General features: G+C 44.8%; 2 protein-coding genes across 3 annotated transcripts in view; both read right to left on the bottom strand.

Moving 5' to 3' along the window:
- oca2 (oculocutaneous albinism II) overlaps positions 1-767 on the bottom strand; it is a 43,322-nt gene extending 42,555 nt beyond the window's left edge. The window contains exon 1 of the mRNA XM_027289898.1: positions 352-767. The gene's annotated coding sequence lies outside the window, so the exon portion shown is untranslated. The remainder of the gene's footprint in view (positions 1-351) is intronic.
- Positions 768-8,446: 7,679 nt separating this feature from the next.
- herc2 (HECT and RLD domain containing E3 ubiquitin protein ligase 2) overlaps positions 8,447-19,403 on the bottom strand; it is a 40,263-nt gene continuing 29,306 nt past the window's right edge. The window contains exons 67-91 of one of the 2 annotated variants that reach the window (XM_027290585.1): positions 19,122-19,265; positions 18,842-19,033; positions 18,589-18,742; positions 18,380-18,487; positions 18,160-18,291; positions 17,887-18,045; positions 17,307-17,425; positions 16,683-16,808; positions 16,441-16,596; positions 16,019-16,333; positions 15,723-15,937; positions 15,457-15,634; positions 15,120-15,281; positions 14,365-14,456; positions 14,140-14,279; positions 13,753-13,940; positions 13,442-13,639; positions 13,268-13,351; positions 12,671-12,812; positions 12,374-12,568; positions 11,998-12,110; positions 10,566-10,756; positions 10,380-10,485; positions 10,080-10,292; positions 8,447-9,391 (exon numbers count right to left, since the gene is read on the bottom strand). In XM_027290585.1, the coding sequence (XP_027146386.1) occupies positions 9,119-9,391; positions 10,080-10,292; positions 10,380-10,485; positions 10,566-10,756; positions 11,998-12,110; positions 12,374-12,568; positions 12,671-12,812; positions 13,268-13,351; positions 13,442-13,639; positions 13,753-13,940; positions 14,140-14,279; positions 14,365-14,456; positions 15,120-15,281; positions 15,457-15,634; positions 15,723-15,937; positions 16,019-16,333; positions 16,441-16,596; positions 16,683-16,808; positions 17,307-17,425; positions 17,887-18,045; positions 18,160-18,291; positions 18,380-18,487; positions 18,589-18,742; positions 18,842-19,033; positions 19,122-19,265 (4,095 nt within the window). In that variant the 3' untranslated portion in view covers positions 8,447-9,118. The remainder of the gene's footprint in view (positions 9,392-10,079; positions 10,293-10,379; positions 10,486-10,565; positions 10,757-11,997; positions 12,111-12,373; positions 12,569-12,670; positions 12,813-13,267; positions 13,352-13,441; positions 13,640-13,752; positions 13,941-14,139; positions 14,280-14,364; positions 14,457-15,119; positions 15,282-15,456; positions 15,635-15,722; positions 15,938-16,018; positions 16,334-16,440; positions 16,597-16,682; positions 16,809-17,306; positions 17,426-17,886; positions 18,046-18,159; positions 18,292-18,379; positions 18,488-18,588; positions 18,743-18,841; positions 19,034-19,121; positions 19,266-19,403) is intronic. The other variant, XM_027290586.1, reaches the window with a different exon arrangement.

Here is a 19,403-nt window from a genome sequence, read left to right as displayed (position 1 = left end):
CACAACACCCAAGACTGTAACTGAAGGATTATACATGTCAGGTGTTTTTTTTTTCTGTATTTTAACTTTCTGAATGTCTGAAGATGTATAACATAATATAAAATATATTGATTCATCCATTCACCACACATTCAATGACATATTAGTAGAATTAAATGGATTTCTACAAAGTTTTTGTGGAGTTATGTTAAGACAAAATGCTTAACCCCCCGAAAACAAAGCCGACTAGTGTAATACAGTGTTTCAAATCCACAATACAAAGAATGCTGAGTAGGTGAAGCTAATTTCAAAATAAATTCAAACTTTTATTTTGGCATCGGAGCGAGAGAGACAGAAATGAATCAGGCTTACCGTTAAAGACGAAGACAGCTCGGGATGATGATGACGGTGATGATAAGGATGATGAAGACAAACACAATGATGATGATGATGGCAGCAGTAGTGATGAGGATAAAGTTTGTTTCACAAGTGTTTCATGCCGACAATCCTGTGTTTTTTTGCTGTTTGTTGTATTTGAGCACAGTGACGATGACGAAGATGAGAGAGAGGCTGAGATGTTTCTTCTCCTCTACTGTGCTCGCCAGCGAAGGAGGGAGATGTTGCAGAGCAGTCTGGATATTGAGGACGTGGGTGGAGGAGGACGGGGGTGGGAGTGGCACACAAGTACTCTCCACTAATAGCAGAAAACTTTCCCATTCAATCATTCTCTCCCTTTTTTTTTTTTACAACCTAACTCCACCACGCCACTTAGCCGCCTCCTCCCAACAACCCCCAACCAACTGCACCACTGAAAGGAAAATTTCACGACCGTTTCTGGAACTAAACAAATACAAATTTTCCCCTAAATTGACGTGAAATTTCACATTTTTAAAACAAAAGACAATAAAGATTTTCATTCGTGTTAACGTTGAGGTTATCAAAGCAGAACTGACCTGATTATTTCAAGGGTGACTTTTTAGATTTTTACGCTTACTTAAGTTTTTTTTTGAATGAATAAGCGACGTTGTATTGATGTTGATGTTTCTGGGAGGGGAAAGCTGTCAAATACAAACCACTAAGCCTAACTCGCTTTAACAGGGTGAGACAACCTCAGCTTTAAGGTGTAGAAAGGTCAGACAGGTCAGAGACAGAGAGATTTCAAGGAAAACCTAAACCCCTCCACGCTGCATTTGCAGAAAAGAATGCTCTTTATTCACTGATTATTTTTTTTGTATATTATTTCTTTGACTGGTTGTTATTTATCACGGTATTGTTGAATTATGTAATGCATATAAAGATTTCTCTAAAATGCATGTGCATGCAGCTCATTTGAAGCCTTTTTTTACAGAGATAAAGTCATGCAAATCTGAATGTTTGCTCTATCTTTTGTTATATTATTTGTGCTTATATAGTTTTAAAAATGCATTAAGATACATTAAGATGAAATTATTGTGCAAACACAAGTTCAAAGTGGTGAAGCCGGTTAAACCAGACTCAGTTTGAAAAGGTCAGAAAGGGAATGTATAATGAAAACTGCTTAATTAAACAGTCCAAAAAAAGAGATCTCTCTGGAAGTAGAAGTAACTTGTATCCTCAGGTTAAATGTAACAAAGAGTCTCACATTTAAAAAAATAAAGTTACTGATTAGCTTCCCATCAAATGGCTGCATCTATATTCAGCATAGAAAGTTACTGTTCAAGCTTATACCCCTTAAGGCCAGAACACATGAGAGTAAACCTGATACTTTAAATTCAGGCATGCAAATTGAGTTTTTGTTTGCCGTGTGTCAAATTCAGCTACAAAATTTTCCATTTAAACACGACCAAGACAAAAATGTGGAGAATTTAGGGGGGCACTATGGCGAGTTACAAAATCAGGGAGTGTATCTGTGATTTAATCTTTAAATACATTTGCCTTTGACCCAACACAACTGAGCAGATTAGGATTTTAACGTCCTGCCATCCATGAGTAAAAGCCAGTGAACCAGACTAACAGGGCCTAAGTAATTAGAGACTCCCACCACTAAAACCTCCCCTCAATGACAATTATCTATCCAGTGAACTGAACAAAATCAGTGACAAAAATATATTTCCATTAACTCTCCCTCCCAGAATGACCTCTGCAGACGAGTGATTGCAGTCTGCAGACTTACAGCATCCGCTCTCAGAAAACACTGAAGACACTGTTTCCCATTGAGCTGGTGGAGTCACCTGGTCTGGACTCACTGTTGCCTGTGACACCAGAGGATGAAAGCTACACAGAGAAGATGTCCACGGGGGGAGACGGCACACTGGTCTTGTGGGCTGATGTGAGATATAGTAGCAGGAACAGAGCAATCACATGTACAACAAGTAGAGAGGAGAGTGAGCCAGGGGCTTTGAATGACGATAACTACTGTGTCACTATACGGACTCTGCGAGTCCCGGATGAATGAGTTACTCACTGCTCAATGTTGTTAGGTTCACACGCACACAAGCTGAGAGTTCATATCAACAAAGTCATGTGACACGGGATGACATAGGACAGAGATCGTCATCATCGTCATCATCCTGAGGTGCTGTTATAATCCTGAGGGCAAAGTAATGAATGTGTCAACCCTGAAGGTCATCTACAGCTCTGGTTTCACCCATCACTCAGTCAGCGAGTGCAATATCTCTTTTTGACCCTCACAGCCTCCATATTAGGTTTTTTTTTGCAACATTTAAAGCAACATTATGTAACTTTTCTACCATAAAATACCAGATTTTAAATCATTTTGACGTGTAATTAGTTGAAGGGTGCCTAACATCTGTTTCTGCACTGTAACGTTGTGCTCTGAGTACGAACATGGGAGAAGTACGTAACACTTTAAGTCACACACCGCCAACTATCTGACTGATTCTGGTGAAATTAGATCATATTTTATGGAAAAAATGTTTTTCCTCTAAAGTCCTCTGGCTGCTCCACCTCAACTCTCGTTAGCTCGAGCTGAGCTGGTGTCGTGCCAGAACAGGAGCTGGGCAATCAAGCAATGTAACCGGTCTCAGCAGCCTCTATGGACATAATGACAGAGGCAAGAAGACTGAAGAGGACATTGACGGAGGAAGATAAGAAGGGAAAATGTGAGAGTGACCAAGCAAGAGGCCACTGATAAGAGTAAATCACTAAAATCAGTGACTAATTCTCGTGGGTGATCATACCCGGAGCACAAAGTTACAGAAACAGATGTACGGATGACAGAGACACCATTCGCCTGATTACATGTCAGTGTGGCATCAACGTGATTTAAAATCTGTTTTATTTCATGATAGAAAAGTTACATAATGTTGCTTTAAGTCGTACGCCAGCTTCCTCTGCCTCAGATGATGAACTGTTCATGCTACGAGAGTGACCTCAGTAACCCCATATCCCACCTCATATTCACCTAATCCCATAACTTTCATATGCTGGTTCCTGTCTAGTCTTTGACCTGACCTATACCACTGTTCACCTTAAGTGCAGAAGACCCACGCGACTCCTTTCACTCTAAAGGATCAGAGGCCTGTGCAATCTGTTCCACAAAGGGCCGGTGTGCCTGCAGGTTTTTGTCCGAACCAACCAAGAGCACACAGTTTGACCAATCAACTCTGTGAAGACTGAGATCGGTTGATTAAATGAGTCAAGTCTGGTGTGCTGCTGCTTGGTTAGAAGGAAACCTGCAGCCGGCCCTTTGTGGAACAGATTGCCCAGGCCTGGATCAGAGGATCGTGGGACCAAGACCATAGGGACTAAGGGTTCTTATAAAAAAATTCACATCAGCACCCCACCATCACAGCTACTGGGAAGCTTAAACTATTGACCTATGGCCGGTTCAGGTGTTCTAGTGGTGGCTTGGAGATATTCAGTGGGAATAGACTATCCATTATCCCAAAAAAAAAAAAACCCAGCAGAACAAGCCTCGCTTCAGAGAAAATCTGACACATAATCCCCCAAAATGGCATTTTTGACAGGATTTAACCAGCTAATGATGATTTTAGATTTTAGTTCCTTTCACCATACGTGAGCATCGATGCAGAAAAGTTGTCCAGGAAACAGGAACTGTTCTCACAAGTATGGAAGTTGGAGCTGCTACTGAAGGACTGGTGATCTAAATTATTCTAATCTACGTTGACCTGGAAGGTTTTACTGGGATGCCGTGTGTGAGAAAGGTGATGTAAGTTGCTGTAAAAGACATGAAGGGTTCTCCTAAACAATATATAGTGCAATTACTGCAGTCTCTGACGGATGGCCAGCAGATTAGCCTCAACCCTTGAGGTTCAATACAACCACCAGTTCAACTTGACAGGTTGGAGTCGCGATCAAATGGAGGGTTAACAACTTCTTAAATCAGGTTTCTTACGGAATATCAGCAGCATAAGCCCACAAGAGCTCTATAGGTCTTTAATTGGACTCGATCTTCTTCATCTGCTCTCTCTTTCGAGCCCTCAGGGCAGCACAGCTTCTGGTTACAGACAGATTTCTTCACGCTGTAGCCCGGCCTGGATATGTGCTCTGCGCCTTGTTTGGCCGTGAGCCATTTGTACCAGAGCCCTGATTAATTGGCAGTGGTGGCCTAAGTGGTGCCAATTGTTCCTCTCAAAACGGTTGGTTAGCGATCTGCTGAGCCAGAGAGAGGTCACTGAGTCGGCGGCACATGATCCCGATCGTCTACAGTATGCTGAGAGGGAGGCGTGAGGATACAGTGTGGAGCCTTAAGCTCTACATGGTATTTCTCACGAGTCTGATGAGTAGCTTAGTGACAAGGTTTAGAAACACAAACAGAGAGAACAATCCTACCACAAGGTCGATTTAGTTGCTGTTCTTGAGCTTTCCATCATATGAAATGATTTTCATCAACAAATAACTAAACAACCAACCAACAGAGCGAGCTATAGAGCTGAAACAAACAAACAAAAAACCCTCAACAATCAAAATATTGCTTAGAATTAACCCAAGACGTAACCAGGAAGAGGAGCAGAGCTGGTGTCGTGCCAGAACAGGAGCTGGGCAAGAGGGCAATGTAACTGGGCTCAGCAGCATCTTTCACTTTTAGTCGTTGGTGAGAGCTTAGTGAAACAAAAGGCTGAAAGACAGACGCCGAGCTGGGCTTTTAGCTGTTGGACTAGTACTTGCTTGTGGGTTGACTGTTAGCAAAGTTGTCGACTCGCTTGTTTTTGATCATAAGTAATGTAATCATAGCAAATACACGTGTACAGCTGTTTATATTTACAACAGTGGTGAGAAGAGAACAGTGAGCTACAACGTTTGTGGCAGGTACTTAACAAATAAGACCTGCTCGTTTATAGTTTTTAATGAGATTGTATCTTAGACAGTTTTATGGCAGACTAAAAGATATTTTGACCAGAAAAATTCTTTTTAGTTTACCGGCCATTATCAGATTTTTGGATACCAAGATGGTCATCACCTTGGCACAATTGACAAACTTCAACCAGCGTGTGTAATTACTTGTCTCTTGGCATTGACTACCGTCCCATGGAGGTCCTCTAGCCTCTCTATTAAGTTTTAAAACCAAACTGTGTCTGTTAATGTAAACATACACTATTCTCTAATAGACCTTAAATATACTCTAACTAGTGCTGGGTCGTCCAGTCTCATTCCTCATTCCACCACTCGAAATCCCTCCCATACTCCATTCCAGGAATTAATACCAGTTACACATGGTCCACTGGTCCTGAAGTTAAACTGGACTCATGATAACACGTGTAGTCACTCATGCATCACTTTATGAATAAGGGAAAAAAAAATTGGGCCACAAGAAACAAAATTGATCATTTCAGTGGTTTTAAAAAAAACGAAACAGGGTTCATTAAAGTCGAGCTACGTACTGCACATTAAACATTTTATTACTTATATCTTTAAAAAAGAAATATTCCTCTCCTCTGTAGTCAGCAGTTACAACGCTGACTATAAAACAGCATGAATAGAAGGACGAGGAGAAGTTTTGCAAAAGTTTCAGACACAAGGCCATCACGCTCTTTTGTCTACCTCCCACATGCAGTCACATGCTGCAGACCAGAGAGCTCTTTATTTCCCTCATGGTCTCCCTCATCATCTCAGGCTGAGCAGCATCCCTCCCCCCGTGTGATCAGCATGCAGTGGCCTGAAAAAACTTATTAACACTTATTAATACTTCTCTTATTTTTAATGCTGCAATTAAAGGTAGGAAAGAAGTCTGTATGTGTGGCACCTACTCAAGACTGTTGATAAATTATACAAGTTGTCATTTTGAGAATTTCCTTTTAATATGTAACAAATACAAACTAAAAAAACATCAAACAAAGAAACCAATATTCACTGCATTAGTGATATTTAAATATTGCTCTTACAGTCTGATCCAGAACCAGACAACGCTGCACAGGCATCGACATCTGGCAAAGACTAATAAGTTGTTTGACTGCGGGGCGAAAAGTTCGACTAACGTCACAACAGCTGCACCAACTTCTGTTTTGATACCAGGATCTGAGGGTGACGTCTCAGCATCAGGTTACTTTAATAAAGATTTTAAACATTTGTCATGTCACATTTTTGTTAATAAACTGAGTCTTAATTACTCTAATATAAGCCAACCAACCAAAAGCTGACGCCTGGAAACTTCTACATATTAATTCCATAGGCTGCTGTAATGTGTGTGTCGGTTGGGGATGGAGACTACAAGGTTGAAAATGAAAGGTGAGTTTAAAACATGGATGTTTGTGACACAAACGTCATTGGTGGAGCTATGGTGGGCTGTAACGGCACCGATCTGCCAATCAAAGCAGCCATGCTGTTAATTCTGCATAACTTTAAACCTTAATATAACTTGAACGGGTGAGTTATGTAAAAAATCTGACTCAGCACAGTTGTCATGAACGTGGAAATCAGCTACAGAGACCAAAACTGTTTTTGTACCAGGCTGTAAACATGTTTATTTCTGCTGTGAAGTTGGACATTTGAACATGGGGACTTATGGAGACTGGCTCATTCTGTAGCCAGCCTCAAGTGGACGTTTGAGGAACTGCAGTTTTTGGCTTTACTTCACAGCCACAGAGGTTGCCGGGCGGATGCACACTGACAAACGACCCTGATTAACACCTATGGGCAATTCAGAGTCAAAAAGGCAAACTGCCCTTCAAAATACTAAAATAATAATAAAAATAATTAAACTTTTAATTTCACTTTAAACTTCATATCAGATGAACAAGACAAAAACTTATCAGGGTAGAGCAACAACTGCCTTCTCATGATAAACAACAAAATAGACACCTGGATGAATCTTCAAAGGATTCATTCGCTCACACGTCTGTACTTTATGCACATTGTGACACTGAAAATAATTTCTTCTTCTAACAGAGCCACGCCCATTTACAAGCCAGCAACAAAAGCTCAGGAAAGATGAATGAATGTGAAATAAACTGTTCAGCTTTGAGACGATTTTGTGTTTGTACGTTGCACACAGTAAGAAGCTGATGAAATATGATATATAGATCACAGTGCACAGATTCCAAAGAAATGGACAAAGATCTTTTTCATTCAAGTTATCATAGTAGAAATACACATTATGTACAGTCTAACGATGTAATCCATCCACTCATGCTTTCCTGTCTGTAGTACTTTATGTAACTCAGTATATAACACATAAGCACAGATGAAGGAGACCGTTCATTCCTCGTCTCTCTCCTCCTCTCCCTCCCTCACTGTATCGAGAAGCACCTGACTCCCTCCAGCATAATGTACTTTGTGATTATTACAGGAAAAAAAAAGAAAAAAGCTCTAAGTCTACAAGGAATGCTAATTATTTTTAAGCCAAATCAAGCAGTCATAAAACAGACATGCCTTTGAACTACATAGAAATATGCATGAATTTAAGAGGTGGAGAAGTGGACGTAGACACTCACACTGGATGGAGTTTACTACAGCCAGAGACACTATGAGGAATGTGTAGTAAAGCCTGTGCATGTTTCAGATCCCCCACATCACATCACATCACATCACCTTCAATGCTCGAGCACTGCTGACAACAGCACGTTGCAGAGGTAATTATGGGAGATTTCTTTAATCCCACAGAGCTACGCGTAGGGTTAACAGCGATGTCAAGATAACACCCCACTCCCAACAACCATCCTGCTACAACCTTTGCACTAGTTATTAAAAGGGGGAGTCTTAAAGGCATTGAAAATAAAAGCTTATTTAATTTCGGTTAAAGCGCCGCCTGGTGAAAACGAGAAAACCCAAATGATCCTCTGACCTAGTTTTGGGGGAAAAAGGCGGCCCTGTTTAACCCTTTCCAAACATTAATCCACACGGCGAGGTCTGATAACGACAGCAGAAATAGATTTCATTTTGGACCCGACGCTTGTATCAATTTGTGTCGCTCTTGTTGTTCTCAGATCTGCCGATTGCTGACAGAATATGACAGCAAAAAAAAACAATCACTGCACTGTCATTTCAACAAAACTCATCACAAAGAAGATTTTTTCCATTTGAATTTATTAACAGAAATTTATTAACATTTAATATGCAGGAATGAGACCTTCTGTGAATACATGGCACAATCATATTATATACATTCTTAAAGGAGACAGTGCACAAACATGGTGGAGGGGAGGGAGGGGTAAATACAGGAATCTTAAAATGACCCTTCAGTGGGCTCTGACCGAGCCGAGTGAGAAACACTGACTGATTTTTTTTTTTTTAAGTTAAAAATTTAGTTGTTTTTTTTATTATAAAGAAACATGGCTGTTACCAAGAAACAAAAAGTAATACTACTGTTTTGTCGCACATCAATTTCTATATACAAACTAGGGACAGGTAGTTCACACAAACCAGAGGGAGAAATCTACCACAGTGCTAGGCTGGAGCCGTTTTTTTATATTTTTAACTCTGTGACAATATACATAATTCCCATGTAACACAACAATTACATGTGCAGCTGATCACCCCACTTTATTTTAAAGAAACTAAATCAGAGCAAACCTGCGTTTGTTCCTCTCTTTAGCTTATAATGCTTTAAAGCTCATTGCACATTTTTCCCCCACAGACGTTTGTGTCTTAGCAGAATGCCTGTATGAATGTGTGTATTAATAGGTGAGAATAATGCAGTCTCTCTCTTGTGGCAGCTCTTCGTCCTGTAAAAGGTCACAGCTCAGTGTCCCGTTAAGTAGTCCTGGGTGGAGTCCGAAGCGAAGGAGTCGGCGTCCTCGTTGTCGGAGTCTTCGCTGCTGTCGTCAGCGGCGGGCTCCCCAGACAGGGCAATGCGGGCGTAGTCGTCGGTGTCGATGGACTTGCAGAAGTGAATGGCGTATTTCAGTTTCTCCTCCAGGACCTGTTTACATGAGTACCTGGGCAGCTTCAGCAGGAAGAAGCATGTGTAGGACTCTGGCAGGAAGTGGTCAGGGGGGTTGTATTTATCCAGAACCTGGGGACAGAGAAGAGCAGGTTGATATGAAGCCGGAGTTATACTTCTGTGTTTGGAGGCGATGTGGTTTTATGTTGTTGCTTCTGGACAGAAAGGAAACCCCAACAGGCCACAACGCTGTTTGGGTCCATTCTCCATGCAACTTCAAACCACCACCAGCCGCCGTTCTGATGTGTTTTGCCTGCCAGACTTTGTTAATTTGCTCAGATCTGATCATTTTCCTGGTATATATGGTGTTTAAATTGTTTCCCTTTTGGCAGTTTGCACAGGGTCTTTTATTTTGAAGTCGACTGGATTCTGTGTCTGACTTCTGGGCCAGCTCGAGCTGCTCTGTGCGGGTTGACACAGACTGCTCACGGGATCGGTCAACAACAGAACAGCTGCGTATTCACGGCCGAGCGAAGTCAATTTTTAAATAGCACAAAGAAAATCATTTAATACCTGTTTTTAATAGTGATTTTTTGTGGCCAATGTCGACATTAGGCAGTAAAACAGTTGTGACAAAGATAAGTAATGGCACGATATTTTACAGATTAAACTAAACTGGGAATTTAAGAATTAATCACAGGTACGCAAATAGAAAATCTGAATGATCCAAAGCATCTGTAAAAGAAGTTTTCATGTCAGCAACAAATATACTTCAATATATTTGTGAATTAAATAGAAGACTTTGACGGCGCCTTCTTACCTGCACAACGAAATCTCGCCCGCGGAAGTCAGCGATGGTGCGAGGCAGACGTGTGCGACCCCAGACGAACCTCAAGAAGAGCGACCTCTCTGTGTTGGAGAACGACTCCATCACCTCCCAGAACCACTGGATGAGCGGCGACGTCGGCTCCACTCCCTTGTAAGTGGCCACCGACTTCAGCAGGTGGAGAGGGATGTCCGGGCTTCCGCACACCTGAGCAGAGAAAAAAGGTTTAACCGTCACGCCAGAAAGCACGAGGACAAAAGAGGACAAGATTTTTTTAAACTGTGCTCAGCTCACCATCGTTTCCAGTTCGTAACCGGTGAAAAGCGACAGCAAAGGAACTGGGACCACTCGAGCCATTCCCTCGCGCACGGCGGAAACCTGCTCGTCAAATTCATGGAGCCTGAAAAAGTGGGCAAAGAAAGGTGAACACAAACACACTTTAAAAGTGTACTTCAGGTTCACTTCAGCCCGTTCTCTCACCTGTAGTTAATTGCCAGGCGTACGTATTCTGCACGGTTCTCCAGGGTGATGTGGGAGTACTTGGAGCTGAGCTGGATGTCCTGACCGCTGGCGTTGGGCACCGTGAAGGGCAGGGTCATGGCCTCGAACTCCTCAGCTGTGGCCTCGTTGTCCCGGATGTACATCAAGCCGGGAATAAAATCCTTATCAACCTGGGAGGTGGAGAAGAGATCGCCGCTTGATATTCCAACAACTACTCCATCCATGTTTCCCTTCATGACCTCTAAATTTACCTGATGCACACATTCGTCTGTTCGTGTTTGCGTGAGTGCACTCAGGCCCTCGTGTCACAACACAGTTACGGTGAGCGATCCACTCTCGAGTCTTGTGCTAGATTAATTTCCCCATCCAATCTTTCGAATGTCTCAAGGGCAAAACCGCAAAACAAGAGCAGCTTTGTGAAGGAAAAGGGCTCTCTCTTTTTTTTTTCTTCCCCCCACTCCAGCGTTCTCCCAAAGACGGTTCAGAAGCTCATGATCACAGCGTGAGGGCAGGAGAGGACTCACGCCATCTCTTAGACAAAAGTGGAGATTGTGGCTCACAGAATGAATATAGAGTTTAACCTTTGTGATGAACAGGTACAGTATGAGTTTACTGTGGAGCTCAGGGGAGCAAGGCGCTGATGGGCTTAAGGTTTAATCTGAGAAGGAATGTATCGGAATGTGCTCTTTACTGTATGCAGGTTATAATGCAGATCATGTGGTGTGACATTAAGAGAGGCTCTCTCTCTTTTTTGAGGTTTGTTTACCAAACTCCAACTCATTTGACTAGCATCTCTTAAATTACTATACAGTGGTCCCTCGTTTATCGCGGGGGATACGTTCTAAAAATAACCCGCAATAAACGAAATCCGCGACGTAAGTTTTACAATTATTATTATACATGTTTTAAGGCCGTAAAACCCCTAACCACACACTTTTATACACCTTTTTACACGCATTTTGTACAGTACTCCCTTAGTTAATCAGGACGCAGAACACCAAATGTTCGTTCATACTGTACAGTACGCTGTAAAAAAAGCATGCAAAATTACACTAAAAAAATCGCGAAACAGCGAGTGTCGCGAAAATGAACTCGATATAGCGAGGACGACTGTACAAGGATTTTTCAAATATGTCATCCAGGAGTAAAAAAAAAACAAACTCCAGAGCTTCAAGTCGTGCTGTCAGAAAGCAGCAAACGATTCACATTACACTCTAAAGCAAGAAAAAAATCTGTTAGTAACTTGTACGACAGGTCTGGACCAAAAATCTGTTAGAAAACTGATGTCTGTGTGTGTTAACAGGATTGGAGTGTTTGAAAATGTCTTCACACTCAATCAATCACCGTGAGTGTGTACTAGATTCACACTGAGAGCCTTGTTGTGTGCAGAGGAGCAGCGCTGCGTACGAACCTCACTCAGGTCAGCGATGGTCAAGTTCATGCCTGCCAGCTGTTTCCACACCGGCTCTGCCAGATTCAGACTGAGAGGGCTTCCGGTCCGGATTGCAATGCCCAGGAGCACTCCTGCAGACACAGCAAAGGCAGAGCACATTACACACGGATCAAACAACAGCGATCATCTGTCTCTGTGCTGCGCAGCAACAACAAAAAACAAACAGCAGAAATATCTATATTAAATGAGGCGTGCTCAACAGTTTCGGGAAGGGAAATTGCACATGAAGCATTTGTGCATTTTTTTTTAAAAATAAACATGCATATTTTCAGTTTTTCTTTATCTAGGATTAACACCCACGGAAGACCTGTCGGAGAGATTAACCGGATTATACCTAGAAAGCGGAACATGCTCATGTGAAGAGGGGACTTGGCTGCGGGGTTGAGCAGGAAACAGTCTCTGTTAGCGCCCGACTCGTCGCGGCCGTTGGGGGTGACGATGAGCAGCGGCGTCAGGGCGTTCTGCAGCTCCTCGCACATTTCGGCGATGGACTCGCTGTAGCCACCGCCGCAGTCATCCACAGACTCCCCTAAGATAAAAAAACAAATGTATTTTTAACATCCAGGGGAGAGGAAATGAGCACACGTGCCCAAGAATGCTACATCAGAGGTATTTTTGGGGTAGCACCTACCCACAAATTTGACCTTCCACACTCGATGAGGGAGCAGCAGGCTGTCCGGGCTGAACGAACTCATTTTGGCACACATCTGACCGAACACAGACTTGGTTCCGTCGGGACCTGCCAGACCCCCTTTGCTACGGGAACGCTTCACCTGCACGGTTGAGAAGAAGCAAATAAAGGTTTGATTATGTCATGTGCTTTATAACTTTTCTGTGTTGGAGTTCTGATAGGCATGAAGCCCTGAATATGACATCTCCCTGCTCTACAGATACTGTACTAGGAGGGTGGAGGGGGGGGTCTTATGTGGAGTAAAGTTTTAAAACTCATTGCAGGAACTCCTGTGGACAGGCTGGATCACACACACACCCCACAGAAAAATCTGCTTATGAAAGACATCACATGTAAAGCTCAGGAGCCTGTCTGGAACACAGCCTCCCAGTGAGAGTGCGAGGTGGGAGGAGGAGGAGGAGGAGGACGGGGGATGGGGGAGGAGGACGGGGGAGGGAGGGAACTACAGTAAGAGGGGGTAGGAGACTTGAAGTAAGCGATTGTGAAACAGAACCGAGCGGACAGACTTGAAAAAATGTGTGCCATTTCCTCCTGTACCTGTATCCTGTTGAGCTCCACCACAGGTCCGTGCTGTCGGTCCCTCACCATCGTGGCTTGAACCACCTTCCTGAAAGCCGCTTCCTGTTCCAGAAATATAAAAAGATACTGCTTTAGTGCCGAGCAGACATACAACATTAGATTTTCTAAGATTAAAAGTTCATGCCGTCTCACCTTGCCCTGGGAGATGAGGATGCCCCTGAGTGTGTCGAAGCCCACTGAGGGTCCGTGGCCCGTCTGACCCAGTCGACCCTCCAGGTCAAACATGGGTATACACGGGCAGAAGAGCTCGGAGATGTGATGCAGCAGCAGCAGCCTGTTCCTCAAGGCCATGATGGGGATCTCCTGCAGGTGGTTGTACTCCATGGGAACCTTTAACACACCACAGTGATTGACGGCGTGATGACATGAAAGCTTTACTGCCATCTACTGGAACATGTGGACAGAGAACCAACAATACAAAGCATGATGGAGCGGTGCAGTACCTGTGCGGGCAGTTTCCCAGCGTTGGTGGGTTTGCTGGTGGACCAGGCAAGGGTGTGAGCAGAACCACAGGCCACCCTGTTGATCTTCTTGCCCTGCAGCGCAGCCACCAGCCGCGGCCTCTGAATGGCATTCGTGGTCCCGTCTCCAAGTTGGCCCTCGTCGTTGTCGCCCCATGTGTACACTTCTCCTGAGCCAAACACAACAGCAAAGCTTTCTGTGAAGCTGCGATCCAACATGACTTAGCTGAAACCGTTGGGAGTCAATGACACCAACTGGCAAGATGGCAACGAAAAATTGTAGAATAAACTGAGCTGAAATAATTCGACAAACACGTCGGTGGGGAACGTGTAAAAAAAAGGAAGCTCGAGCATGAAGTTGTCACCTACCATCTTCTGTGCAGCACACGCAGTGCAGCGACCCCGTGGCGATGGCGATGACTTTCTTCCCTTGCAGCCCCTGAACCTGTCTGGGTCGTCGAACGTGGTCGTCAGAGCCGTGGCCCAGACGGTGATAGTCCCCTTTCCCCCTAAGGATGACACGATGCGTATACATGAGTGAGTCATTTCGTCTCTGACAGCAACAGACAGACAGATCTCCTGTGCGGCACGTACCACGTGTATACGGCCCCAGACTTCGTAAGAGCCACGGAAAACTGAGAGCCACACTCCACTTTGACCACTCCGAGGCCGGTGAGAGAGTCAATCTGAAATTATTATGAAAAAAAAACAAAACACTTTAGAGCTTTTCCAACGGCAAGGCACATCAACAAACTGAAAACAGAAGTGTACAGTCACTTCTGTTTTCGTATGTATGAAACAAACAATATGTGACATGTTAATTAAGGTGATTCAGACAGGATCAGGCGCCGCATCAAACTGCAGCAGGGTTGTCTGGCGGTATGTGGAGACTGCTGGGGGTGTGTGAAACCGGCTTTATTGATGCCAGAGCTCCCTCACTCTCATTCACTGTCCAAGTCTCTCGAACAATGCTTGCTATCCCCCGAACCAACGGACACAACACAAATTAAACTTCTGTGTGTCTCCATTTTGCACCGTAATTTGCAAGGCAGACTCAGATTTAGAAGGTGGGTACATGAAATAAACAAATCCAGAACACAGCAGAGCATTAGAGTTTAGTTTCAGAGACAGGCTGAGGCTTAAGCTGATACCTACCCCCAGGTACAAGTTTTTAAGCAGCACTGTCTATTGACATTAACAGTAAGAGCTGTGGGTACTGATCTCTGAGAAAACTCATCTGATGCTTAGCTTGTAGGTTCCCCTCTTCCCGTTTGAAAAAACTCGAGAGAGAAGTGAAAAGTGATGCTTCTGCTGACCTCCGGTGCTCACTGCTGTGTAAATTGCCTTACCTTCATGGGGATTTTGCAGCCATCACTGCCTCCCCGGCCCAATTTGCCGTAGTCCCCGTCTCCCCAAGACCAGACCATGTCATCATCTGTTAGACACAGAGTCTGGGCGTCCCCGCTGCCGCAGGCTACATCAATGACTCTGTGACCCTGTAGTGCATCAACCTGGATAGACCACAAAGACACAGACGTCAGCTTTACCCTCACACTGTGACTGTCTGGAAAACCCTGTCAGAGTGAGGCAGAGTAAACTGTTTGATTCCTGTCCGAACACGTCGGGTTATTTTTTCGAGCCTTTTTCGGCGAGCCGTGTGAGAAACTGAGCCAAATGATCACTGACCAGTTTGGGTTTGAGCTGGTCCTCGCTGTCTCCGTGACCCAGTCGCCCGTAGCGACCCTTGCCCCAGGTGAAGAGCTCTCCGCTTGCAGTGATGCAGGCGCTGTGCGCCCCTCCGGCAGCGATATCCACCACTTCCACTCCTCTCAGGGACTCGATTACACGAGGACGGTCGCAGGGACTAAAATGAGAAGTTACAGTTAATATAAAAACATTTTACAGTGTTTTATCCTTCATTGTGTGGTAAAAGTGTTTTATTGAGTCTCAACCTCCTGTTCCCGTGGCCGAGTTTTCCATCCTCAGCCTCTCCCCATGAGTAGACTTCTCCCTCGGAGGACAGCGCCAGGCAGTGCTTCCCTCCTGAGTTTACAGCCACTTTCCTGATGAAGACATGTTGGATGGACTCGAGTAGAGTGGGGGTGGACACAGACTCAGTTCCTCCAATACCCAATCTGCCCCCAGCTCCATATCCTGTTGCATACAGCTGAGGATCAAGACAGCGTATATTAGTCTGATGATATGACATTTTCCTGCGAGTCATCCGACTGACGTTGTTGATCAATACCTTTCCATCAGCAGTGACAGCAAACAGAGTCTGCTCCCCGCCGATAAGCTGCACCGGCCGCAGTGTGGCGAGCGCTTCGGTGGGAGTGGGCACTTTGACCTTTGCCCCCTCGATGCCCCCCAGCTGACCTCTGTGGTTGTGGCCCCAGCCGTAGATGGTGCCACTCCCCCCAGCGGAGAGGGTCCAGTCGTCCGGCCTTCGGTTCATCCACTGCACAAGCTGCTCGTCGTGCTCACGCTTGAACAAGTCGTGACTCTCGTGGAGGCCGTTCATGCTCTCGTGATCAGCCATAAGCTCGCGAACTTTCTTTGTAACCTTCAAAGGGGGAGACGAATAATTGGAGGGATTAAGAACGTTTTCAGGTCAGGGAGCGATGAAGGAAAGTGAAGGCCGGCACAGACGACGCAGCCTGGCACACTCACCTCATCCAGGAAGGGTCTTGGTAGCGAGGTCCTCTTATCTAGAGCCACAGCGACTCTGGAGGCGGTGCAGTACCGGCGGAACCAGGCCCACTTATGGGTCTCGGCACAGCAGGGTAATGTATCGAGCTCAAGATCGCAGGCGAGCGCGACCAAGACCTGAACAAAATGTTAAAATTAGCCACTGCATCTAATGATCTGAAAAATAAAAATCCAATACACTCTCTACCTATGGAACCACATACCTTGAAAAATGGACTGTGAAGCAGCTGCTTCCCTCCCCTGACGATGGGGTCCTCGTACTCATACTGCCTCTGCAGAGCTTCTGGTAGCCCCTTCACGAGAGCGGCCAGCGCACTGCCCGTGAAACTCTGCAAGAAAATCAATCAGTTACATCACAGCTGAAAACATAGGCTGCAAGACAACCGGCTCTCATTAAGCATCACTGCTTTTTGTTCATTTGTCATTGTTACAGTTCTGTATGGTAAATACGTTACAAAAAATAAGGTCCAACTGAAGAAATTAACAGCCACAAATCATGTTATACCTCATTAATAACAACTAAAGAGACCTGCACATACAGTTAATATGACCACAGCGGTGACACTGATGAGATATCTGCATGTCTCTCAGCTACACACAAATATTACAACAAATTCAGGTGCCAAAGCAAAACTGGACTAATTATTACTGAAATACATCCGTCTATGCTGAGTGACCGCATCTGAAATTAACATTAAAATGGATGAAAACAAATAATATAAAAGTAACAACGACTGTGATCCGCTGTGTATTTCTACACTGATTATTCGATAAATCATCATTACGTACACGCGTAATAAATAATTCAGTTCACCCCGTTTACTCACCATAGAGCGAGCCTCGCCTTCACTGTCACCCAGCAGCCTGTTTATGTTGATGGACTGACCGTACTCTGTGGTGAGGAGCTTTCGTAATCTCTGCAGAGCCCACATCCTGTGTCCCGCAGCTGGACAGAAGAATAGAAAACATGAACGCAAATTTAATATATTTAAACTCCAACAAGAATCTATCAGCTACCCTCCTCTTGAGCATTTCTCCCTCTTCCTGCATTCTTAGCCGAGATAATCCTCCAAATATTAAGTCTAAGCCCTTAAAATTCGTCTTTTCTGTGCTTGGAGATATATTTTATGAATGTGGCTGTCAGAGGAAGCCTCGAGCATCGCTCAGCAGATAAGTAGCGTATTGCAGCTCGCACCTCTTGAAGCTCTTTTATCTGAGAGAAAGTCTGGGGTCCATTTACAACCTATTTAGAATGTGATTGTCTGCAAACAATAACAGCAGGGTTGAGCGATGTGGCATAGGGAGAGGAGATTTTTTTTGCTCGTACATCGTGTCTGTGCATTGCTGATTTGTATTGTATGTTGTCGTGACCTGTAAATCTGTCAAACCGGGACAATCATACTGTACCTAGAGCACTAAGCTGGGCACAAGCAGCGAGGGAAGCAGCCAGGCGAGGCACAATACTCCTGTTAGAGGCAAAGCTGAGCCTGAAATCCAGCAGACAGGTGACCAAGTCCATGGAGGGGCAGGACAAGATGCAGCGATCTGACAGCAAGTCTTTGGGACCTGAGGAAAGACAAACAAAAAAAACACTCAGTGTTGAGCAGTGTAAACTCTGTTTAGTATGTGAGAGGGTGCTTTTAATGGTCGCTCTGGTGTTTTGCTGTCAGTGTGTCTCACCAGCAGCAGGCATGATGGGGTAGACGGTGAAGCGCCAGCCCCAACCATTCACAGAGCCGTCACTGGTGAATTTCCATTTGAGTTCGTCTCCTGGGATCCTCAACTCGCTGGACCAGTCAGACCACTCCCGACCTGAAGCACACATGGCGGACAGCCACATTAATTTTTAATTCACTGGCATACACTCACTCTACAGTCATACGGGGCTCTCTCTCGTCACCTGATCTGACAGAGACAATCCGATTGGCTCCGTCCATGATCGTTAACGGGTCGTGGCGTCTCTCAGTTGAACACTGGCGGTCGAACTCTATCCTCAGGCCCTCGGCGCCTAGAAAAGTCAAATAAGAGATGTTGTCATGTTCATTCAAGTTGCTCCAGGTGAACACATTTACCCAAGGTGTAAACACTGTTTCCATGTTCCTTGTTTACCTGGGATCTTCACAGTGCCGCTGGTAGAGGTGTCATCTGTGTACGGATGGCTGCTCTCCACAACAACTGGCTGCGAGGACAGACGGCCACTCTGCGAGTCTGTGGCAACGTCCTCCAACTCCGTGACGCACAACTCCAGCAGCATGTCAGCGACCTGTAAGCCACAGAGACCCCGAGATGTCAAACGTTTAAACAGGTGACGTCCTTTTAAATCACAAGGCATAAAAGAAAAAGTGTGAATGCAGCAAGTCACCTGTGGATAAGCTGTACCCATGCCGGACAGCACAGCAGACAGCACCTCCTTGCCCTTCTCCCCAGAACGACAAGACACCGCGAGTTTGAGCAGGTCCACCATTACACGCGTGTCGTCAGGCACGAGCAGACTTGTGAACTCATCGAGGTACTGAGGCTCCGGACCGACCACTTTACTCTGACTCTCAGAGTCCTGAAGAGGACCATAAAACAAGAACGTGACAGAGTTAGCCAGGGTTAAAGCTTTCACCAAGCACATGAGCTCAGTTAGACAGACCGACCTCTTTTGTCTTGGTCATGGTTTCAGCTATGATGCTGGCTGCTCCGGGGTCGTCAGTGACCGGGATGAAAGGACGTGAGGAGGCACCGGAGGCGGAGGGAGTCATAGCTGATGACGGGGTGACGGCTTCTTCTGATGAAGGAACCTGAAACACACATGACAGGGCCATATGATGAAGAACGCCAGTATTTTATATAACATTATTTTTAATATGCATCATTTTACACACATTTGTGTAGATTACATGAAACTATGTGCAAAAAAAAGCAATATTATGACTGTT

The sequence above is a fragment of the Larimichthys crocea genome, chromosome XVII (assembly GCF_000972845.2).
Source record: "Larimichthys crocea isolate SSNF chromosome XVII, L_crocea_2.0, whole genome shotgun sequence".
NCBI classification, from domain to species: domain Eukaryota; kingdom Metazoa; phylum Chordata; class Actinopteri; family Sciaenidae; genus Larimichthys; species Larimichthys crocea.
This window is presented reverse-complemented; position numbering and strand designations above follow the sequence as displayed.